The following is a 25,839-nucleotide window of genomic DNA, read 5'->3' on the forward strand; positions in this document are numbered from 1 at the left end:
TCCTGTCTCTGTGTTTCTACCAGATAGGGCTGTTTTGAGTTTTCACATTTCTTGTTTTTGTTAGTTATTTCATGTATAGTTGTCTTTATTAAAAACATGAATAACCACCATGCTGCATTTTGGTCCGCCTCTCCTTCAGATGAAGAAAACCGTTACAGAAGTAGACATTGTTAAGTCACAGTACTGCAAGGGTACATTAATGATTTTTTTTTAATGGTTTAGTTTTAGGTGGTATTAAAGCTCACAAAAATACTTTAGATATGTATCCATTTTGTACATGTACTTTACATTTAAATATCTATGTTGACAGCTACATACAGTACATCAAGTATCCAAACAAAACTGTAATTGGATATAATGTGGAATGTATACATTACATTAATAAGTACTTTACTCAAAGAAAAAGTTGTAAAAGATCTCTAGCAACAAATTACCATGAAAATAACTAAAAAAACACCACACAAATGCAATTGTATTTCAGTATGCATATTAAAATGTCATCTTGTTTCATGTTTCCTATGGATCTTTCCAATACCCAAATCTACAAAAGCAGATGTTTGGATGGAAAGTTAAGAACACTTTTATCAGGCATCCTGTTGAACACCACTTCCTGTACCTTCTACCTGGTGCATACTGCAATATGATGGCACAAACCACTGTGACACCAGTGGTGCAAGTGTATTTTTTAATCAAGCAAATTCTGAGAGCTAACCTATCATATAGTTAAAACATAGGGGATCTGGACAAATTTGGACAGGATGCTAATCTTTGCCCATTTGACATTGCTGCTTCTTTTGGGAAACCAAGGTAAAATAAATTCCTCTACTTTTTACTTGATGATAATCAAATGTCCTCAAGCTATATATTTATATCCAAGGCCTACTGACTGAAGAATCGTTGCCTCAATTTATGCCTTTTTCATTACAGATTCAGTAACCTGTATCGACCTGGAGAAACAGCATGAAGTCATCTATGCAGTAGTTGGAGAACCTCTAGTATTGAACTGCACCTACAACTGCTCATCTGGATTTGTCCGTGGCCACTGGATCAAAGTCTCAGACTGTCCTCATTGTCCTAGGCCAAGAGAAACAACAAATGTCACAAAGAATGGTGACCTCTGCACACTACCATTGTATTTTCCACATCTGTCCACAGAAGATTTTCGGTACAACTATACCTGCTTTTCTGAAGATCACGAAAGCAAAGATTTCTCACGCAAGATAGAGGTTTTGGTATCACTGCAGGCACAAGGTAGGCAAAAACTGGTTGAAGTGACCTACTGTACACTGTAGTTCTTACAGCCTGTGCATTTTACCTCTAAAAACAAATTGTGTTCAAATTAATTATCTTAATCCTGTTAAAACGTTAATACATTTATACATCAGTAATTACTGGATAATTGTTTTAAATTATATTGTCTTTTGCCAGGTCTACATAGTGCCCCGGCCACAACGGTCACTACTGGTAAGTCTCACTGGAGAATCTGTTACTGAGACGTTATAAGGCTCTGGACAAAAGAAGTTCACTATATAGGGAATAGGGTGCCAATATGAGACGCAACCTAAATCTCATTTTCTGTAATAGTCTAATTGAATTGCTCTGAGGCTGTTGAATGACATAGGCACAAAATATTATAAAACCATCAAATTTCACTAGCTTACTTGATCCTGATGTCTACCATATTCTGTGTTTTAGATGTGTCGGTGACAGCGTTGAGTAACCACGAAGACTCAATAATAGACAATGGTGATACAAAATGCTGCTATTCTACTCCTTAAAAATCAATTGTGAAACATGTTTAAATGTATTGCAAACAACAAAAGTGACCCCCTGTTTGAGGCAATGACGAATGAGTTGCAAACTGAGATTCAATAATAATTTTGTCTCTGTGCTGTCTTCAATACAGAGGAATTCACAGTTGTCAAAGTGTTGGCAGCAGTGACAGTTATTGTGGCTGCTGTGTTGGCAGCTGTGGCTGTCTACTTATGTATGAGCTGCAATCGATATTGCAAAGGTGCGTATACACGTTGTAAATTCAATTATGAACGCCCAGTTTCTGAATCTGAATGTTGTAAAATATGATTCCTATTTTCCAAAGTTGTTATTAATGAATAATTACAGTATATTTAATTAATGCGATTTCTTGTGTATTTCAGGAAAACCTGCTGTTATCTGTACAGGGTATGTTTTTTTTCATGCAATGTGGCATGTTTGCTCAGGCATTTTAAGACACTTTTCATTGGCAATTATTATGTGGACTTCCTATGTGGAAATTGTTTATTTCTCTTTTATCAGCACAACATCAAGAGAAGGATCTAGTGTTGGAAGGTCGACAACAGGTAAATGTTTGTTTAATATTACGAAATTTCTGAAACAACCAGTTCACTCAATGTCGTAATTCTAATAGATTACTTAATATAATATAAGATACTTACTTATCTTATAGGTGCATGCTTAACTAATTGTGAGAGGGTGGCACTGAGAATAACTCCAGCTGGTAAGATAATGGAATGTACCATTCATTTGAGTTGCGAAGCTGGGTGTATACTAAGAAAATCTACTGTACAAAACATTGCATTTCCTGTTTTGACCCAGATTGCCAGAGTGATCATGAGGTTCCTTATGCTGACATAATGATTACTATGCGAGGGGCCAGCACACCTGAACTCACACAGATCTCCTACCTAGCACCGGGGGACCATAGAGAGGTGAGGATTGGAAACTATTGCTTTGTGAGTTCTGTGTGAAATGGAAAGCGCTCTACAAATAAAATGTATAATCTATTATTATTATTATTATTATTATTATTATTAGAACTTCTACAACACCACACCACATTATTTTACATCAACACCACCATACGTCGCCATATGTGACCATATTACTGACATTCACCATATTGAACGTAATATGTCAGTGGAGGTTGTGTAATGGCTATTATTGGCTAATGCAGCCACAGTCACAGGTTGAGACTTTATTTGAATCTCACCTGAAATGGAATCCTGTGTGTTTCATGTCCCCCCTCTGCAGAGGTGGAGAGAAGAGGCAGGCCCTGAAGCTAGGTCCACCCTGCAGGCCTCCCGCTCAGCTGATAGACTGCATGTCCAGCCCCGAGAGGTCTCCAGGAAGATGAGCACAAACTCTGAGTACGCTGTCATCACCTACTCTTAACCAGTGGGGCTGGAGATGGGGAATAAGAAAAGGGAAAAGAAAAGGGAATAAGAGAGAGCAAGTGAGAAATGACCGTCACTGTACTCATATTATTAATCCTTGGCTGTTTTGTTTGCGTGTTTTTAATTGTAGCAAGTTGTTTCTGTAACTTTAGAAAACAATTAACTGTGAGTATCATCCAATAAAGCCTTGCTTTTGTGTCATGATGTGGTTTCATGTGTCATTTGGTATCTCACTCACTCAGTTTGAACCTCTTTCGTTGCCGTAGTTAGAGCCTTGTTTCCTAGCATCAAGCATCAACACTCTGGCATTAACTGTTGCTGATGCAAAACAAACGTTTTCCGAAACTGTTTGAGGCCATAAACATTAGCTAAAGGTAACGTCACGTTCAATGATATCTTTATGTCTCCATGCAGCAGCCTCCTGCTAGCGTTGCATCCAATCTTACACTGCAGAACGTTAGCTAACGTTAATCTCACAACATTAGTTAGTACTTACCGGGATAAAGTTGACCAAATAAATACATTTTAAAAGTAATATCAAAGCAAGTAACGCAGATATTCTTTATCTGTCCAAATTCCAGTAACGCATTAGCAGACCTGTGTTTGACCAAGGAAGATGTCTGCCTTTCTCAAACACTCACCTTCGGCTTCCACGTGGGTTTGGTAGTATCTTGGAGGGGTTGGTTCGAGAGGTCATCCCCACGTTTGCGGCATTTTACTTCCCCGCTCTTCTCAAAGAACGAGAAGGTAGCTATATTTTTGTATATATTATACCAATAATGAATGGACAGACAGAATGAAACTGTACTTTGATGTTAACTTATGTCATTTTCTCTTTAGAGAGTGGCCTGGAGTGGTGTGCCAAACTAGAGGACAGATTCTCCAACAATCATGCATTCAATGTAAACTTTCTTTAAAAATAGTCATACTGTATCAAACTAGAAAAGTACATTTCCTGAAGAAAATGTGGTTGTGCTTTTTTTAAAGTATTTGTGGTTTTGAAATAAGTAATAGTAGTGGCAGTGACTGATTATAGTTGAAGGGGAAAAAAGTAGGTGTTAGGTAAAAAAAAAAAAAGATTATTTGGCTGATTGATAAATGTATTGTATAGGATAACTTAAACATGTAAAAGTTGGATTGGTACCTCTAGCTTGAATGGTTCAAGAGTTACTGTTGGTGTGCTCTTATGCTAATTTGTATAGTCATAGTTGATCAACGTTTTTAAGAATTTTAGGTTAGGATAGCCTGAACATGAGAGTTGGTTTGGTGTCTAGCTTGAACGGTTCAGGAGTTTATGTTGGTGAGTTATTTTATGCTAATGTATGCCAATTTATGTACTTATAGTTAATAAAGATTTTAGATAATTTGAAGTTAGGATAGCCTGCACGTTTTAAAGTTGGTTTTGTAACTCAATAACATAGGAGCTGGACCATTGTGAATATCAACCAATGTATTCCTCTGGTTCTCATTCAAATTTATGCAAAGTTTAAAGGTTATAGTTCCAAAAGTTACATAGTGTCAAATATCTTTGGCAAGCAATCTAAGTTGGGCCAGTCTGAACATCTCAACATTGGTTTGGTGTTGATAGCTTAAACGGTGTAGGAGACAGGTCTAGATTTTTATAATTGTTTTACCATTCAAGTCTATGGGACTTTTTTGCCATTAAAATGCATTGGATGCTCATTTAAATATTGTTGTAGTTCAAAAAGTATAAATGCTATCAAAAATATTATCTCAAGCAATCCAACTTGGGGCAGTCTGGACATTTGGAAGTTGGTTTTGTGTTAATAGCTTAAATCGTTTAAGCTCTTGAGCAGGCTAAATCAATCAAATAATAATATGAGTATGTAATATATCTAGAGTTGTTCTTTGCGTTGCAAGTATACCGAAATATGATACTTACGGGCCTTGAATGTTAAATATTTTCTTGCCATATCAATATATCATGCTAAATTGTCTATATTCTGCTCAAGACAGAACTCACCGAATCAAGTCAACACCAATCCAGCTGATGCATCTCTGAAGATTTCTGAGTGAGTCTCATCTCAGCACATTATCTACACCCAAGGAGAGGGACAACATCAGACCGCTTTTTTCCGACATATTTAATTGAAAGAAAAGAACAAGAGAGACCAAGAAAAGTCTTATGGAGAAAATAAATGTGGCTCAATTGCAGTGTTGTTTTGTTGCTCATTGTAATGGATCTCGTCCTCCTCTTTTGAGGAGGAGTAACGAGAAGGATCGGAGGACCAAAACGCAGTGTGGTAAGTGTCCATAATGTTTAATAAAAAACAACAGAACACTGGAACAAAACAAAATAACGTACATCAACGAAACAGTCCCGTGTGGCGACAAACACTGACACGGAAGACAAACACCCACAACCCAAAAGTGAAACCCAGGCTACCTAAGTATGATTCTCAATCAGGGACAACAATTGACAGCTGCCTCTGATTGAGATCCATACTAGGCCGAACTCAAAAACCCACATAGAAAAACAAACATAGACTGCCCACCCAACTCACGCCCTGACCATACTAAAACAAAGATATAATAACAGAACTAAGGTCAGAACGTGACACTCATTATGAATGATTATGAATGATTATTCCAGTTACCATAAGGGTATTTGCCATAGTAACATTTTTTTTCATGATGAATGAACAGGTTCATATGTTGCTTTGGTTAGCAAAGACATACAAAAACCTTGTGGAAAATATAGATAAGGAAAGGCTGACGGGACACCAATGTGTTGGTCCACGAAAATAGTGCTTTTTGCATCCCTATTTTAAGTAGAAATAGAAATTGTGCACTAATATTTAGATGTACGCCTGTTATACAGTATTAAATGAAGTTCCCATTAATATAGAACACGTGGAGAATTCAATAAATCTGTTTTTTTTACATGAATAAATCTTTGCTAAAGAGGCAGAATTCAGCATTTTGAAAACTGTGTCAACCCTGTGTCACTTCTAGGAAGTTTTAACCCACTTAATCCCAAAATGTCTCAAGTTTTAGCCATCATTGTAAATAGTAAGTTATTGTTATTGTGTTTCTTCGACAGTCATTTCTGAAGATTATTATTTATTTCATGTGGTTAATGATTCGTTTACATTTGTCCCTACTTTTAAAGTCAACCCTGTTATGTGAACTGAACTCTTGTTTTAATATGGTGAAACCATTCCTTTTAAAATATATATTTTTAAAGAAACATTAAACATGCGTGTAATCATAGTGTAAAAGCAGGTGCGGCATTTTGTGGTTGAAAACTGAGCGGGTCGGGCATAACACGTCAACCCACAGATTGATAGGCAAGAGATGTTTTGAAATGTCAAATGTTTTTGTAAAGCTTGCATTCAAGTGCTACTCCCTGTTGCACACAGGCCAAATTACACTTCTCCAAAAGGCACCAAATTGGTGGAACAACACAAGTATTATAGGCCTAAAATAATCCTCTCAATTCCTGAAAGGAAAAGACTGACGTTAAATCATCACTCCCAAAATCTATATCAGTCACCTCCCCACAGCATTTGCTGCAAATGAGAAAGGTTGAGGTACATTCATTAGACCAGTCTGAGTCAGAAGATGTCAAAGGAGTCACGATGTATAAGGACCTGCGATGTAGATTATTAGAGAGAACATTGACATTCAGTACATTTGAATACTTATTTTATTATACCCATAATTTGTATCATTATTTATGAATTCTCAACAAAAAAAATGGTGAGCTGACTGAATCTCAAACAAAAGATGAAACTGGTAATATTGAGCCAGTTGGGATTCCATCTCCCACAAACTCAAACCTTGATGTCTCTGGAGATGTGCAGGGAACTGAAAGGCAAGGAAAAGATTAAATGGACAATGTCACAGATAAAGATGTAATTTCGATGCAAATAGATCCCTCCTCAGAGGTGTCATACAATAAACTCACAGATATGGATGCAGACACTGAAGAACAGTAAAACAGAGGAAGAGACAAAAGAGCTGACAAAGTGGTATGCAAATCTGATTTTATCTGTAAATTGGAGCCCAGTGAGGAGGTTTCACTCGGTGGACTTTCAAATGTGGATGTCAGTGCTGAAGAACTGAGAAAGACTGAAGAGGGAGAGGAACAAACTTATCAGGAAATCAGCACTGGTGATGATTCAATTCTTGGATGCTCAAAAAAAGAGAACCACAGTAGTGAATTTGAACTTACTCAGGAATTCTCATTCACTGAACTTTCCAATGTAGATGTACAGTGCCTTGCAAATGTTTTCATCCCCTTTGGCATTTTTCCTATTTTGTTGCATTACAACCTGTAATTTAAATGGATTTTTATTTGGATTTCAGGTAATGGACATACACAAAATAGTCCAAATTGGTGAAGTGAAATGAAAAAAATTACTTGTTTCAAAAAGATGTAAAATGGCAAGGTGGTGCGTGCATATGATTTCATCCCCTTTGCTATGAAGCCCCTAAATTAGATCTGGTGCAACTAATTACTTTCAGAAGTCACATAATTAGTTAAATAAACTCCACCTGTGTGCAATCGAAGTGTCACATGATCTGTCATATGATCTCAGTATGTATACACCTGTTCTGAAAGACCCCAGAGTCTGCACACCCCTAAGCAAGGGGCACCACCAAGCAAGCGGCACCATGAAGACCAAGGAGCTCTCCAAGCAGGTCAGGGACAAAGTTGTGGAGAAGTACAGATCAAGGTTGGGTTATAAAAAAAGATCAGAAACGTTTAACATCCCACTGAGCATCATTAAAACCACTATTAAAAAATGGAAAGAATATGGCACCACAACAAACCTGCCAAGAGAGGGCCGCACACCAAAACTCACGGACCAGGCAAGGAGGGCATTAATCAGAGAGGCAACAAAGAGACCAAAGATAATCCTGAAGGAGCTGCAAAGCTCCACAGCGGAGATTGGAGTATCTGTCCATAGGACCACTTTAAGCTGTACACTCCACAAAGCTGGGCATTACGGAAGAGTGGCCAGAAAAAAAGCCATTGCTTAAAGGAACCATTTGCAAACATTGTTCGCCAAAAGGTATGTGGGAGACTCTGGTAAGATGAGACTAAATTGAGATTTTGTCCATTAAAAAAACGCTATGTCTGGTGCAAACCCATCACCCCGAGAACACCATCCCCACAGTGAAGCATGGTGGTGGCAGTATCATGCTCTGGGGATGTTTTTCATTGGCAGGGACTGGGTAACTGGTCAGAATTGAAGGAATGGTGGTTGGCGCTAAATACAGGGGATTTCTTGATGGAGACCTGTTTCAGAGATTCCTCTTCCAGAGATTTGAGACTGGGACGGAGGTTCACCTTCCAGCAGGACAATGACCCTAAGCATACTGCTAAAGCAACACTCGAGTGGTTTAAATGTCTGGGAATGGCCTTGTCAATGCCCATACCTCAGTCCGATTGAGAATCTGTGGTATGACTTAAAGATTGCTGTACGCCAGCGGATCCCATCCATCCAAGTTTTGCCTTGAAGAATGGGCAAAAATTCTAGTGGCTAGATGTGCCAAGCTTATAGAGCCATACCCCAAGAGACCTGCAGCAGTAATTGCTGCAAAAGGTGGCTCTACAAAATGTTAACTTTGAGGGGGGTGAATAGTTATGCACGCTGAAGTTTGCAATTGTTTTTGTCTTATTTCTTGTTTGTTTCACAATAAAAAATATTTTGCATCTTTAAAGTGGTAGGCATTTTGTGTAAATCAACATGTTGTGTAAATCAAATGATACAAACCCCCCAAAATCTATTTTAATTCCAGGTTGTAAGGCAACGAAATAGGAAAAATGCCAAGGGGGGTGAATACTTTCGCAAGCAAGCACTGTATGTGCTGAAGAACTGAGAGGGACAAAAGAGTGCGAGGAACAAGGCACTGCAGAGGATGGCCTCAGTGAAGGCTTCAAAGATCTTGCTGATGCTCAGGAGAGTTTAATGTCACTCATGGTTGAAATCAGTGGACGATTATCACCACCCCAAACTGAATCCCCTGAACCTATCCTACAGGAAACAACTGATATTTCAGGGGGTGTTCCAGAAGAGGAAGGAATAGAGAATCTAATTGTTTCCACAACATATACTGGGGAAACGCATGAAGTTGCACCCTCCATTGATGATGCCTCCAGAATCTTGTCAGATAATGGAAGTGTTTTAGGTGATGATAAAGAGCAAAAGGAGGAAAGTCTTGTTCAGATCAGCACTGAGGAGCTGCCTAAAACCCTTGAGGTCAAAATGTATGAACAACAGCCAGAGGAGGAAGGTTCGGTCGATGCTTCACAAAGTGAATCAAAACGACCAGATGTTGTGTCTGAGGATGCTGAGGAAGAGGCCTTGTTGGAGATGATATTGATAAAATCCTTCAAAGATACAAGGAGAAGCTTGCCAGGAGAACAAGGTTAGACCTGTAGAGCTCCAGCAAGAGGACGATGAGAAGGAGACGGGACACAACTGAGCAACAGGAGGACGCAGTGGAGTACAGGGAAACTGAACTAAAAGGACTTGGCAAATAAGATACAGACCAAGCTGATGACAACCCAGAGCACATGCCAGATGGACAAATAAAGGACATTGTGGACAAGACTTATGACCAGGTGAAAATAAATGTTTTGATGATTTTTGGGAGGAATTTTTATGTACAGTAAAGTCATTTACCCACTGTCATTCAGTATTTCATTTATCCATTGCAGGTTTTATATATTGACACAGGTCAGTTTGGATTGGTCATAATGGCTAGATTGTCATTGGGAAAATCCATGTAGCAAGCAGACATTTTATTGTTGCAAAATATATCACTTTGGTTATACAGTGTACGTATAAGTTTGGTCTGCAGTATAACCACACTTTTAATGGAAACATCTTCCCTAACAGACAGTATTGGCAGTATGCTAGCAGTAGCAGCTTATGCAGGCTATTCACCTGGTTCAGACACTCGAATGAACTCTAATGAAATGTGTCCTTTGCAGACTGCTCCCATTCCTGTCCCAAGTAGCTGTATTAAAAATAAACCCTTCAAGGACATCTCTGATCAACAACATTCCTCTGTACCTCTCCACTCGGGGTCTCCAGTGAGAGGTGATTGAAAATGCCCCAAAAACAGTTCCGCTTCCTCATGATGATATGTAGGGACTTTGAATGTCATCCGTTCGCCTTAAGCAGACACATTTCGAGTAGCAGTCATTTTTTGCACCCCCTTTTGCCCTCCGAAAAGCCTCCATTTGTTGGGGCATGGACTCTACAAGGTGTCAAAAGCGTTCCACAGGGATGTTGACGCCAATGCTTCCCACAGTTGTGTCAAGTTGGCTGGATGTCCTTTGGGCGGTGGACCATTCTTGATACACACGGGAAACTGTTGAGTGTGAAAAACCCAGCAGCGTTGCAGTTCTTGACATACTCAAACCGGTGCGCATGGCACCCTGATTTACATGTATTATCTTATGTCGTGTAGGAGACCAGGCTGATGTCCTGGAAAGAGTAGGTGATCCTAATGTTTGTACACTCTGTGTATATCACGGACACGCCTTAACTATCTTGTGTCTAGCTTTTTTTTTTAAACGGGCTATATTCCCTTCTCTTTCCGTTTGATAGGCTATGAACATGAATTTGGGCTAGGCTACGCTTTCATCATTTTATGCATGTTTGGCTTTCTCTAGATCAAACAACAAATTAATCTAACGGAGTTCCATCTAAAAAAAACATAAGGTACCCAGGCGACTAATAATGAGAGAGAACAAACAATATCAATAGCCTATAGAAACATCTAATCAAATCAAATCAAATTTATTTATAAAGCCCTTCTTACATCAGCTGATATCTCAAAGTGCTGTACAGAAACCCAGCCTAAAACCCCAAACAGCAAGCAATGCAGGTGTAGAAACACAGTGGCTAGGAAAAACTCCCTAGGAAGGCCAGAACCTAGGAAGAAACCTAGAGATGAACCAGGCTATGAGTCCTCTTCTGGTTGTGCTGGTTGGAGATTATAACAGAACATGGCCAAGATGTTCAAATGTTCATAGATGACCAGCAGGGTCAAATAATAATAATCACTGTGGCTGTCGAGGGTGCAACAGGTCAGCACCTCAGGAGTAAATGTCAGTTGGCTTTTCATAGACGATCATTCAGAATATCTCTACCGCTCCTGCTGTCTCTAGAGATTCGAAAACTCTAGAGATTCGAAAACAGCAGGTCTGGGACAGGTAGCACGTCCGGTGAATAGGTCAGGGTTCCATAGCCGCAGGCAGAACAGTTGAAACTGGAGCAGCAGCACGGCCAGGTGGACTGGGAACAGCAAGGAGTCATCAGGCCAGGTAGTCCTGAGGCATGGTCCTCCGAGAGAGAGAAATAAATAATTAGAGAAAGCATACTTAAAATCACACAGGACACCGGATAAGACAGGAGAAATACTCCAGATGTAACAGACTGACCCTAGCCTCCCGACACACAAACTACTGCAGCATAAATACTGGAGGCTGAGACAGGAGGGGTCGGGAGACACTGTGGCCCCATCTGACGATACCCCTAGACAGGGACAAACAGGCAGGATATAACCCCACCCACTTTGCCAAAGCACATCCCCCACACCACTAGAGGGATATCTTCAACCTACCATCCTGAGACAAGGCTGAGTATAGCCCACAAAGATCTCCGCCACGGCACAACCTAAGGGGGGGCGCCAACCCAGACAGGAAGATCACGTCAGGACTCAACCCACTCAAGTGACGCACCCCTCCTAGGGAGGGGAACCGGCCAGGTAGAGACAGCAAGGGCGGTTCGTTGCTCCAGTGCCTTTCCATTCACCTTCACACTCCTGGGCCAGACTACACTCAATCTTAGGACCTACTGAAGAGATGAGTCTTCAATAAAGACTTAAAAGTTGAGACCGAGTCTGCGTCTCTCACATGGGTAGGCAGACCATTCTTTAAAAATGGAGATCTTTAGGAGAAAGCCCTGCCTCCAGCTGTTTGCTTAGAAATTCTAGGGACAATTAGGAGGCCTGCGTCTTGTGACCGTAGCGTACGTGTAGGTGTGTACGGCAGGACCAAATCGGAAAGATAGGTAGGAGCAAGCCCATGTAATGCTTTGTAGGTTAGCAGTAAAACCTTGAAATCAGCCCTTGCCTTGACAGGAAGCCAGTGTAGGGAGGCTAGCACTGGAGTAATATGATAAAAAGTTTTGATTCTAGTCAAGATTCTAGCAGCCATATTTAGCACTAACTGAAGTTTATTTAGTGCTTTATCCGTGCAGCCATAAAGTAGAGCATTGCAGTAGTCTAACCTAGAAGTGACAAAAGCATGGATACATTTTTCTGCATAATTTTTGGACAGAAAGTTTCTGATTTTTGCAATGTTACGTAGATAGAAAAAAGCTGTCCTTGAAACAGTCTTGATATGTTCGGCAAAAGAGAGATCAGGGTCCAGAATAACGCAGAGGTCCTTCACAGTTTTATTTGAGACGACTGTACAACCATCAAGATTAATTGTCAGATTCAACAGAAGATCTCTTTGTTTCTTGGGACCTAGAACAAGCATCTCTGTTTCGTCCGAGTTTAAGAGTAGAACATTTGCAGCCATCCACATCCTTATGTCTGAAACACAGGCCTCCATCGAGGGCAATTTTTAAGTATTGTTGGCAAGTTTAATCAAGTTTAAGCTTATTAAGAAAGAAATTATCCTTGCGGTGTGGATAAATCCCATCATGCGAGGTTGAAAACCAAATTGCCAATAAAATATCATCCCTCTAGGCCTATCAAAAAAGCTTTTAAGACAATTCAAATGAATAACAGTAGCCTATTTTCCAAATATTATAATAACCTAAGAAGGTGTTGTCCTGAAGTTGCCACTTTCAGAAAGAACAGGAATGAAAGTCGGAGTCTATAGGCCTAGACGTAGACTATTCTCAGTCACAGCTTTATGACAGATTGAACAAACAATATTAAGAGAGGAGGATGAGGCAATTAAAACAATTATTGTCAAGTTCTGAAGAATGTAGACTTTGCTTCTATGCAGCCCATGATTTATAACCTAATGGCAAGACAGCCCGTTCCTCATCGGTTGCAGCTGTCACTTTGCTCAGTCATGTGGGCACCACACAGACACGCACACAAACCTGTTCCTTGCTGAAGCTTCACCAGAAAGGAATATTAGCAAAGATTTGCATGCACTTCGCCTCAACCCAGACTTTCAACAATATCTTTTGCCATGATTCGTCCAGTTGTAGCATGCGATTTCTGTCTCTAGCCCAACGGTGGTTTGACATCGTCCAACCCTAGCGCGTGTGTTTGTTTGTGCATAGCCTAATATATTGGATCTGAATTTTCAGTGCCATGTTCTGTTTGTTCTTGGTTATTCCAGTCTAAATGATCATTGAGCCCAAAACAAGATTTATGAGCTAAAGTGAATTGCATGATTTAGACTATTCCCACTTTGCACAGACGTCAATTCAACATCTATTCCACTTTGGTTCAATTAAATTTCATTGAAATGACATGGAAACAACGTGGATTCCACCAATGTGTGCCGAGTGGGTTGTCACCAATAACCCATTTGATATATTTGGGCCAAAGGGTGGTCTTAGGCTGGGATGTAGGGAGAGTAGGAGATTAGGATTTAGAAGGATGTTACCATGGAAACTTGCATCATCCTTTTCCCTTCTTGGTCTTATCACGGAAGGTCTGGAAGATGGAGATGCACATGATGAACTACCTGTAGATAGTTTGCTAGACAATGAGAATGTGTGCATATGGATGGTGGAAAATAAACTGAGAAAAGGGAGACTGGTTCGTTTTTATTCATTGGATCACTGTATTTTGCTTAACTTACCTGTATCTGCAGCATATCCATCCCTTCTCTATTTCTCGCCTTTAAATGTAGGCCGTCTACTCTGACCTACACCAAATGTCTTGTCCAGTGACTTTGTCCACTTTTTTTTGCTGTTCTTTATTCCCAGGGACGTTCTGACTGATCTATATCTGTAGGCAAAGGGCAGTTTAGTCACTGTACTGTACTCATCCTTAAATTGGCTTTGATAGATTAACAAGGTGACAATTAATGACTCACACAGACACATCACATGTCACACACACACGCATATCACACAAACACACACACACACACACACACGTCACAACCCAAACCAAACAGAATCGTACATTTCCAACATACATCTGGTGAGGAGAACAGACCGTAAGAAAACATATTGATTGTACGTTTCAGACCTTTTAACTCAAAGCTGAAGCAAAGCGTGACCAGGTGGATTTTTTTGAAAGATAATGTATTGACATAATGGGATGAAACAGGGGGAGGCAGTCATGTAAGAGAGGAACACGGACACATGGATGTGTTTGCCGCTCTCCTCCCTGTCTCAGAGGCAATGAACGAGGGCGGGGGTGGCATCTGGGATCTGAATGATGGAAAGGGATTTTAGTTCTCCCTCTATAAGTGTGTACAACTGAGCAACAAAACCAGTACGACATGTACTGTACATGTCTGTACATTGTGTGCGTGGTTTCTCTTAGGTTTTCCGGTTACACTTTACTTGGCATGTGCCAAATGGTACAGTATGTGGCATGTGCCAAATGGCCAGACACTATGTGTTAAAGCGGACATAACTTACATTTACCACTTTAAAAGATTTTTGCAATGTGCGAGACCCTTCGTTGATGACTTTGTCGTATACTGTACTTTGAGGTCAGGTAAGACTTTGAGTTGAGGGGTACAGTAGGTCTGTGGGAGCAGAGCAGGTTATCAACCTTAATGAGACTGGGAGGATAGACCACATGGTTTGTGTGCTTGCAGGGGGTTGTTTCACACTCTCTCTTTCTCTCTCCCACCCTCTCTCTCACACACTCTATGCAAGCTAATACTAGGGAGTGTCTGTTAGTGGGAACGAGACGTCTCTATTGAGACACGAGATACATCTTTCTCGGTCAAGTACAGGCAAAAGGCATTTTAGGTCAGTTCATCCGAAGACTGCCATCTCTCAGATTGCTCATCATGGACTGCCACATTGTGAGTACATGCTTGAAATGAATTGTATTGCTTAATATACCGAACCCATATCTAACAAGTAATTATACAAAACTATTCCTTCGTTACAGCTTTTTAACAGCACTACAGCTTTTTTTTATATCATTCTAATTGGGTGATGGATTTATTAAAAGGCTTTTATATATGTGTTGAATGAGATGTATATTTTAGGAACCGTCTGAAAATCGTTTGTTTCCTTGTTATGGTCTTTTGGCTTGCTTGTTTCATCAGTCCTGAAAACTCCAGCTCTGATCTACCTGGTGTCCACTGCACCTGCTTCAGCTTTCTTCACAAGGCAACTTTCTGCCCAATTTGTCCTATATTATTTGCTTATGGATTGTTTGAAATGCTTTAAATTAATACTTTATGAATATCAATGGTAGAATGATATTGATAGCCAGAATGAGTATATAGGTTGTTAAAAGTATGAGTATGTTTCTTTGTCATTTGAGCTCATTGAGACGACACATTTAGAGCGTACTGTAGATTAACCCCTTGAAGAGTTAGAGAAACCTCATGATGGAACGAAAAACACTCCTGTCTTTCTGCTGCTGTAAGATATGTGAATGTTGGCATCCTACTCATCCTACTCATCCTACTCATCCTACTCAGCCGTTAGACCTGAAACTAATGAATGCTATCTGTAATAGTGGGTGGTCACACTCCCACGCTAAGGGGTGTCACTGAGGACACTCTCAAATGCATCTCTTTACAGTGCAGTGGGCTTTCTTTGTTTTGCCCATGCACCAAAAAAAAAATTAAGAGGGGATGAGCAACTGGTGGGGTGCAGCGGACGTGTGTGGATGATTGCTGACAACCATGTCACTGTTCGGTAACCACTTGTGAATAAGGACAGTTCTATGTCACCCACCCACCCACCACTCACCAACCCAGCTTGGTGTATTCTGCCAATGATAAGCTACAAGGTATACAATGGGGCTGTCTTTGTGTTATGAGAGTGTCAGAGGGAGAGAGAGTCTGAGAGATCTAATGTTGAATTCCCTTTATGTTCTTCTCACTCTTGATGGACAGTGTGACTGATTGGCCACTTTTGAACTTGGGGATCACTTTGAAGCAGAGAAACGTATTTCCGTTCTGTGCATACTGTTCGAGTGTCAGGTTAAGCAGTTTGGGAACATTGTTTACATAGCAGTTACCCCATTCCAGTTTAGCAATGGCAGAAGTTAAGGCAATAGGTGTGAGGAAAAACAACAGAGAAGATAGAGCTTCTGTCCGTAGAGTGACAGTGTGATTTAAGGGCCTCCTAACTTAAGCCCTTGGACCCTTTAGGACCCTGAAGATGCAATTGAGGAGGATATTTCACTATCGTTGACAACCATAAACAGGCTGATCTCCACTGCTGTTGTCCTCAGGCGGATTTAGTCATTTTGGGCTCCTAGGCAGAAGTTAATCTGGGGCCCCTACTCATGCTACATTACCCCAACCAAGCCCCCTCTAAATCACCTAACTTCTCAGATATACTTGTCCTCCAATAGGAAGAATGCAGCCAACCCCAGGAGGAGGAGGACATCATGGACATACCTCTGGATGACCCCGAGGCCAACAAGGCAGCTGCCAAGATCCAGGCTGGCTTCCGTGGTCACATGACCAGGAAGAAGATTAAGCCTTCTGACAAGCCTGAGGGGGAGGATGAGGAAGTGAGCAGCAGTGGTGAGGCCCTCAACGGAAACCAGGGGGACACAGGTCAGTGACACTAGTGTCCCCTGACACACACACACACGTAGACCCAAACCGGTTTAGACTGGTATTAGCCTTGATATCCCCCTCAGGACTATCAGGACTAGTCTGGTGTAGGCCTATGTCATCAGTAACAGTTATACACAAATGATTGCAGTGTAATTTTCAGCTTGTACACTTTCACTTTGGACATTGGTTATGGTTCTGATGGTTCTGATGCTTGTGTCCCTGACATCCCCTACATCTTGTACATCCAGATTTGCACACTATTAGCAAAGTAACAGGACGACCATTTTGTGTCCATAACAATATTAAATGCATTTATTGATCTGTTTTCAACATCAAATGCATACATTGTATGCATAATTCAGGGACACATGAAGGACCGCCATTTAACACAGCTTGAGAGCAATTTAAAAGCCATGCATAATTAACGGGGTCTAATAAAGCTCATTAATGAGTTATTTCAATGTAAGTAATTTGACACTCCATAAAGGCTGCAGTGCATGATTGAAATCTACAACGGACGTCTTTATGGGGTGATTATTAATTAATAGTCCATTAGTTATATTGTCAAATAGATGGGATGCATTCTAATAAGAAATGTTGATCACAACTCAGACGTGTGAGAGGGTGTCGGTGCCCAGAACCATGGCAAATCTTATCGAGATGTTCTGCGATAGTGAATGACATGCCTTCCTATCTAATCAACACGTTTTGTGGTGAAAATATATTCAGGGCAAAACTGTACAGTTTGCACAAATAAATGTTGAAAGTGGTTTGCCACAGTATTTTCATAGTTGAGCTCCAGGACATTTTTTTTGTCCGTTTCTTTTTAAACATATCAGCTACTGAAATGTACGTTCTTTGGCGGGTGACTAAAGCCTCGAGAATACTTCCAGGAATCAAAAAGTGTACATTGCAGCTTATTTCACATGTTCCTATTCCAGGGGCCAGAGTATACTATATTAGTGTGTTACCCATCCCAAATGCAAAATGCATTTGACTTATTCGTTGTATCGTACAGCAACAGCACATATTATGCAGGCAACCACCACTTCACTGGTTCGTCCTTGGTTTAAAAAAGAAATGGGACAGGACATTTTGTGGCGTTTACAGTGTTTCTTGTGTCTGTTCTATTTGTTGGTGTTCATTTTTGTGTTGAGTATGTGAAAACACGGGACAGCGGTTAGAATATATTCCAGGTCCAGTTGTTTCACCTTTACAGGATTTGAATTGGGTTTAGCCCCATCCTTGAGAAATGACCAACAAACAACTTTCCAATACAAGCCTTCTCTGAGCGTCACCAACCCCCAACCCAGTTCTTGGTTGTCAAGCATCTTTATGTAGCAGTGTTATTTTTAACACCAGGTGCCTTATACCTCTGAGACACAGTAGAATTTATGTTCCTTGTCGTAGAGGCATGGGCCAGCTAAATCTCTCCCTCTTGGAGTAGCCTCTGCTTTTCATTTGAGTTATTGGTAACACATCCAATGAATACGGTCTTTATAATGCATTATGAGCTCATTAATAACACGTGAGCTATGCATAATGCATTATAAGGAGGGTATTCATAGGAAGTGTTTCACCAGGATCAGTAGTACCAATTGAATCATTGGCGTATGTTATTAGTACTATTGTGCGTATCACAACCTTTTGTGAGACACCTCAATCTTGCGCATGTCATTATAGCCTTGCTGAGTAATGGCAAAATGAATTCTTCATTCCATCTGCAGTGCTAAATTCTGCTTCTTCTTCGGTCTGTTTTAGTATCAGGAGGATCAGAGGGAGTAGAGAGAGATGACACATCTGTGCCGGAACAGTGAAGCCTCTGACCTCGATGAAGAGAAGAAGAAGATTTTTTTTAAAGAAGAAGAGGCATGGCTGTGGCTGTACCTTTTTTTCCAGGGGAGCAACTTTCTATGTAACACAAAAAAAAGCAGTGTATTATCCAGATTTTGGGATGTCATCTGATTTGTGAACTCTTTAACTCTCCTGCGTCTTTGACCCAAATTTGCATCTCTCACTGCATGTACTTGTGAAACTTCTGGTAGTGTGCTAGTCTAGAAGAAGATATGCGAGGCTGATAACACATTTTTCTCATGCTAAACAGGGCTGATTTGAGTCGAATATAAAGTTTGTGTACAATTATGCATTATGAATGCACGTCAACCGCTGGAATGCTTGTTTCTGCGTTGTTTCAGGTGCTTGTATAATTACTATTTCATTATTTCTGGTGTACACAATATCGCTAAAAGGGAGGTAGGTACCCTTATGGGTTATTGGAAGGCATACTATTTCAGTTGATAATGAATGTATTGTTATTTAGATTTGTAGTCTTTAAGTGTTGTGCACAATAATGAATAATGGAATTACTTTCACATATTAGTCAGCATCACCATTTTCTCCAAATCAGATCTTCCAACACAGTAAGCATGCAGTACTATAGTTTATTTGCAGATAGTAGTACTCACGTTAAGCTTTATCTTTAGAGGAATTGAGTCATATCCTCTGCTAAACTATTGACCTAAATCAGGTGGTATTATTATCAGGGGTTGGAACCAAAATTATTTTCCAATCGTTTCGTTCTGAACAGAACCATCATTTTTTAAATTTCCATTCCACTGTTCCGACCTGAAAAATGAAGTTCAGAACCGGTTCTTACCCCAAAGAAGTACCAGTATATATCTTTCATTTCTGTTCTTTTATAAACCTCTGAAATATATATATATTTTTACATTTACTCAACATTAAATTACTTCACCAATTAGTGCGGATAGAGCAGCTTGCTATGGAGCGGGCAAGCTATGGTTGTTTTAGCTTACGCAGCCTAGGCAGCCGTTAGACTGGGCTACAGTTGTTAACATGCACGATGGACGGTCACTTGTAGGGGCATGAGATGCAACTGAAATTTTGCAGCTGGGGAGAGAGCGAGAAATGCTGGAGGGGGAGGCTTGACTTGAAGCGGTGGGCATTATTATGACATGCATTATCTGAATTAGGGCCACATCAATATTCCTACAGAGGAGCGGTTTCTAGGGAGGAACTTTGAACGTCGTTGAACTTCCGAGTGTTGGCTTAGAGTTGGACCAAAGCTAGCTAGCTTTCTAACAAGCTTGTGTGTGCAGAGTGGCACCAGAATTTAAAAAACATCATACCTTTTTTTAGTTAATAAATCCACTGTGAAACGTGATATTATCTCTAACTAGCATCGAGAAAGTGAATTCATTCTTCTCTAATTATAAATCTGAATTTCTGAATCACGCTTGTAACGTCAGTAGGCTACAGTAGACTAAGCTTCGAAGGGAGAGGGGCGGGTTGCCTACACATGCAGACACACTGGTGAAGATTTTCAGCTGGCAGGCAGACACTGGAATATGAAAAAAATGCCTGGAATGTAAAATAACGTTATTAACCGGTCACCATGCTTTTAAATGAACTGTCCTGTTCCAGAACGGTATAAATCACTTTCGTTCACAGTTCTGATCCTGTTCCTCAATTTTTTTTGTTTGTTATTTTCTGGTTTTCAGTTCTGTTCCCTGAACCGCTTCCAACCCCTGATTATCATCATGCTTCATGAACAGATTGAATTAAATAATTGTAAAGGAATAACAGTTGTAAATCAATAAATCCATATCAAATGTTTGTGTAGGGCATCATTTCAGCTGTTCAGAGCACCATATATATTTCATGAGTAATATATAATTCATAACAAAAACAAGTCTTGACCCTGACCCTTACCCACTCATGGATATGGTGATGGGTGTTTGAAAAAGATGAGTCATTTATATGTAGAAACAGTCATTAACACTTGACCCGCAAATGACTGTATCCAAGGTTATTGAGCTAGGATTCTGGAATGAATCAATAATAACAGCAGAGTCTTCAAGCTCTATCAACATGATTACAAACATGATCACGCTGACAACAAATTATGACAGGACATGATCACCCGATATTGAATGGTGTTTCATAGAATGCATCAACCCTAGTTTTAAAAGGAAAGTTCAGGATTTTACAACTTGATGTTAGATGGTTACTCACCCTGAAAGTAGTCTATGGTCCAGGAAAAATTGTAATCTGAACTTCCCCTTTAAATGGGGAAGAGTTAAATGGATGCAATCTCAAGACAGAACACTCAACCTGTTATTTTTTCACTGAACTGTAATGCAGCACAAGCATAGCTGTTAATTGGAAAGTCTTCCCACCACTAAACTGAAACAAATGGTAACTGATCTTCCGTGAAAAGCTTTCTCTGTAGGGGAACACCAGGAATACCTCACATCACATGACAAGTAGGAGACTTGCTTGATTGTTTGGTTGGTTGAACAGAATCTCATCTTTCCCCAGTTTCTATTCATGTTGCAGCTCTGAAAAACATTTTCATCGTGTCTCACATTTCAACAGGTGCATCACCTGTTAGACTGCTGTCAAATATCTTATCATCTTACAAATAATAGTAATAATGAATAATAATAGCGCTTTTCATAACAATCTCAAAGCAACAAATGACAGGTTGTGTCAGCGATGTTCTTTAAAGTGAATCTGCATATTCCCTTAGTCGAAAAAAAAGTTACATTCATAGTCAGTGTTGTTTCATTGGCTGAGGTGCTCTTTCTGTTGCCTTTTCTCTCCATATGAGAAAAGAGCAGGGTTGAGATATGGAAGGAGGAAGCACAAGACTCACTCACAGCTCACCCACGCTCACTCCCACACACATCTTAGCTCAGCCCAGCCACACAGAGGCACTGAAGGAATCTCTCTCCCCCTCCGAATGGGTTCTGTCACCAGCTGCTGAATGATAAGGCATTAAAGAGACATTCTGCTGGTTTTCCATGGCAACACAAAGCCACAGAAGACAGCACTAGTTTCTCAGCTTGACACAGCGCCTCACCACTTCTCCCAGTGTTCCCACAGGTATCCAGACACAGCTGTCTAATGACACTGACTGTAGAATCAATATTGCAGACAGACACCGCCAAACAGCACTTCAGCAGCAGGGAACTGTAAATGAATTTCTAAAAAGAGTTTGATGGACAGCTTTGTCCAAAAGAGTTCAACATCTCTTAGTTATGTTGTGTATTTCACCGTGGAAAGATTAACAGCATCCAAATACAACAATTTGTTAATCAATGTTTTTCAATGCAGAGAAGAACTGTTCCAGAAATAAAACACTTCAGCTGAGACAGAATGCAATATCTGAAATTTGGCATCTATTTTGATCTCATTTTGAATGTAAAATATATATTTCTTAATATATGTGGTTGTGTTTAGTCCTTTTAAGGGCTGGTGAATGTTGTGGGGGGAAAACAATCAGTCTGTGTGTTTGAAACTCGCATCAAATTAAAGTCTGATAGTCTATTTTTAAAATGTTAATCTGGATTGATTCGCTCTCTTGGTTCCCTCACAGATTGTCAGCGCCATCACTGTGTTCTCCTGGGCAGCAATTAGTGGTGGAAGTAAGTCAAACTCAACAGCAGAGGGCACTGTTGGTCATCACAGTCATCATCATCGTCATGTCTACGACCTCACTCTTTAAGGACAGGGCTCGTATTTATAAAGCGTCTCAAGAGTAAGAGTGCTGAACTAGGATCAGGTCCCTCCTGCCATAGTAATCTTATTCATTATGATCTAAGAGGCTAAACTGATCCCAGCATTTCTACTCTGAGATGCTTGGTGCATACGGCTCTAGATTTCTAGGTTATCCAAACTGTGGGTCATTGGGGGTGCGATTGAGCACAATATGAATTTCACTGATTACTGGATCGCTCAGCCCATACTGAAAAGGGGCAATACTGCATGAGGCACACTCGCTCTACCATGTACCATTGGGCTAAAGTTCTTCCTTGCTGTCATCACAAGAGTTATACACACTGCATGTATGAAGCTGCATGTACACAGGCAGCCTAATTCTGATCTTTTTCCACTAATCGGTCTTTGGCCCAAACAGATCAGCTCGTTTGGCAAAATTGGACAAAGTATCAGCCTTTGAAAAGGATTCCATGTCCACTTCCAGTCTCTCTGACTTATAGTCTGGACTGAATTATAGTCTGGTCGACAGAGACCTGCTGTGTCTTCTCTCTGATAACGTGACAGTGTGTCTCATACATGAGCAGAAGAGGGCCCCTCATACTCTTTGTTTTATATTGACAGCAAGTGTTTCCCTTGATTTAGGAACCGTTAGAAGATGTGAGGGAGAGAGAGGGGTGCTTTTATCCAGGGCTCAGAGGACAAAGTCAGTCAGATAGAGTCTGATTGTGTGTCTCAGCCCTCTAGGCTTTGATGGCTTACTACAGAGGAGTTTGAATACAGGGACCCTGTGAGAGTTCTACTCAGGGCTGGCTCTAGCCTTTTTGCCCCCCCCCCCCACCTCTCTCTTGATGGTGGAGAGAAATATATAGGTTTTAAAGTTCATTTCCTGTAATTCTACACGTTTGGCCATGGGGCCGAGAGAAAATGTTGCAATTTTTTTGAACAAATTTCCTGCAATTCTACTCATTTTGCCGTGGGGCAGAGAGACATTTGTTCAGTTTTAAAGCAAATTTCCTGCTAATGCAAAACTAAATTTCAAACTTACCCTTTGTGAATTCTACTATTTTTACTCTCAACAGTAAGATGAGACCCCGACTAAGTATTTAAAAAAATATTATAAAATAAACGGCCGGGGGCCCTTAAGCGACCGCTTATATTACTTATGCCTGGAGCCGGCCCTGGTTCTACTATGGGTGAAAGATGGCAAGAGTTCCACTTCTAGGTTTACTACACTGCCTTTGTTGAATAAACAGTAAGACAGAATGTAACCGTAGGGATTTCCCCTATGGACATGACTTACGGTGCAATGTACAGTACATCACTGATGGTCTCCAAACTCCAAACTCCAATCCAATCCAATCCAATCCAAACTGATATTGAAGTTTTGTCAATATTGTTTGATAGACAAGTAAAAGGCTGAGAGGTTATACCATGTTTAACTAGCACACGTTAACGTTGCTCCTTGTAGTCCAACATGCTCTGTTTAAAGGTGAATTTGCTATTGAGGTCAAAACGACCAAATACTCAATCTAAACATGAATCGATTTAGTGTAAGTGTAAGTCTGGAATCAGACAATCCACCGTGACATGTGCTTATTGCAGGTGTATAAATTGTGAGACTGAACATTGAGTGGCAGGAGGAATACAGTTGTGATGATGGTGACAGCCTTTATGGTAAGTGATATTGATATTTGTTGCTTGCATGTACAGTGCCTTCAGAAGGTACACCCCTTGATTTATCCCACATTTTGTTGTGTTACAAAATGTGATTAAAATAGATGTAATTGTCATATTTTCTGGTCAACGATCTACACAAAATACTCTGTGATGTCAAAGTGGAAGAAAAATTTGAACATTTCAAAAATATGAGTGAGAAATAAGCACTAATATATGTTTAGATAAGTATTCACCCCCCTGAGTCAATACATGTTAGAATCACCTATGCTAGCGATTACAGCGGTGAGTCTTTCTGGGTAAGTCTCTTAAGAGCTTTCCACACCTTGGTTGTGCAACTTTGCCCCTTAGTCGTTTCAACACTCTTCAAGCTCTGTCAAATTGGTTGTTGATCACTGATACAACCATGTTCAGGTCTTGCCATAGATTTTCAAGCATATTTAAGTCAAAACTGTAACTCGGCCACTCAGGAACATTCACTGTTTTCTTGGTAAGCAACTACTGTGTAGATTTGGCCTTGTGTTTTAAGTTATTGTCCTGCTGAAAAGTGAATGAATCTCCCAGTTTCTGGTGGAAACCTAACTGAACCAGGTTTTCCTCTAGGATTTTGCCTGCGCTTAGCTCCAGTCCGTTTCTTTTTTATCCTGAAAAACTCCCCAGTCCTTAATGATTACAAGCATACCCATAACATGAAGCAGCCACCACCATGCTTTAAAAATATGGAGAGTGGTACTCAGTAATGTGTTGTATTGGATTTGCCCCAACATAACATTTTGCATTCAGGACAAAAAAATGATTTGCTTTGCCACATTTTTTTGCAGTATTACTTTAGTGCCTTGTTGCAAACAGGATGCATGTTTTGGAATATTTAAATTCTGTACATGCTTCCTTCTTTTCACTCTGTCAATTAGGTTAGTATAGTGGAGTAACTACAATGTTGTTGATCCAACAGTTTTCTCCTATCACAGCCATTAAACTCTGTAACTGTTTTAAAGTCACCATTGGCAAAATCCCTGAGCATGTTCCTTCCTCTCCAGCAACTGAGTTACGATGGACACCTATATCTTTGTAATGACTGGATGTATTGATTCATCATCCAAAGTGTAATGAATAACTTCACCATGCTCAAAGGGATATTTAAAGATTTTTATTTATTTAACTTGGCAAATCAGTTAAGAACAAATTGTTATTTACAATGACGGCTTTGTTCAGGGACAGAACAACAGATTTTTACCTTGTCAGCTCGGGGATTCAATCTAGCAACCTTTTGGTTACTAGCCCACCGCTCTAACCACTAGGCTACCTGCCGTCCCAATGGATATTCCATGTCTGCTTTTGTGTTTTACCCATCTACCAATAGGTACCCTTCTCAGCGAGGCATTGGAAAACATCCCTGGTCTTTGGGTTCAATCTGTGTTTGAAATTCACTGCTCGACTGAGGGACCTTACAGATAATTGTATGTCTGGGGTACAGAGATGAGGTAGTCATTCAAAGTGATGTTAAACATTGTGCACAGAGTGAGTCCATGCAACTTATTATATGACTTATTAATAAAACTTTTGCTCCTGAACTTATTTAGGCATGTCATTATGAAGTGGTTGAATACTCAAGACATTCCAGCTTTTCATTATTATTTTCGTTTTACCATTTCAAAAAACAAAATTCCGGCCTCCCGGGTGGCACAGTGGTCTAAGGCTAGCTGTACCACCAGAGACTCTGGGTTCGAGCCCAGG

At 40.2% G+C, this 25,839-nt stretch overlaps 2 protein-coding genes across 2 annotated transcripts; both read left to right on the forward strand.

Annotated features, from left to right (window-relative positions):
* The first annotated feature begins 639 nt into the window (after window positions 1-639).
* LOC112265940 lies at window positions 640-3,377 on the forward strand. The gene is made up of 10 exons (XM_024443457.1): window positions 640-807; window positions 928-1,251; window positions 1,429-1,464; window positions 1,696-1,746; window positions 1,907-2,014; window positions 2,157-2,181; window positions 2,296-2,339; window positions 2,447-2,497; window positions 2,596-2,708; window positions 3,031-3,377. The coding sequence occupies exons 1-10, from the start codon at window positions 759-761 to the stop codon at window positions 3,169-3,171; spliced, it is 942 nt and encodes a 313-aa protein (XP_024299225.1). The 5' UTR covers window positions 640-758; the 3' UTR covers window positions 3,172-3,377.
* An 11,548-nt stretch (window positions 3,378-14,925) lies between these two features.
* Window positions 14,926-20,544, forward strand: LOC112265065 (neurogranin). Its single transcript, XM_024442085.2, has 3 exons — window positions 14,926-15,183; window positions 16,698-16,905; window positions 18,670-20,544. Exons 1-3 carry the CDS (start codon window positions 15,169-15,171, stop codon window positions 18,723-18,725), a joined length of 279 nt encoding a protein of 92 aa, XP_024297853.1. The 5' UTR covers window positions 14,926-15,168; the 3' UTR covers window positions 18,726-20,544.
* The last annotated feature ends 5,295 nt before the right edge of the window (window positions 20,545-25,839 follow it).

This window comes from Oncorhynchus tshawytscha, linkage group LG13 (genome assembly GCF_018296145.1).
Source record: "Oncorhynchus tshawytscha isolate Ot180627B linkage group LG13, Otsh_v2.0, whole genome shotgun sequence".
Classification (NCBI taxonomy): Eukaryota; Metazoa; Chordata; class Actinopteri; order Salmoniformes; family Salmonidae; genus Oncorhynchus; species Oncorhynchus tshawytscha.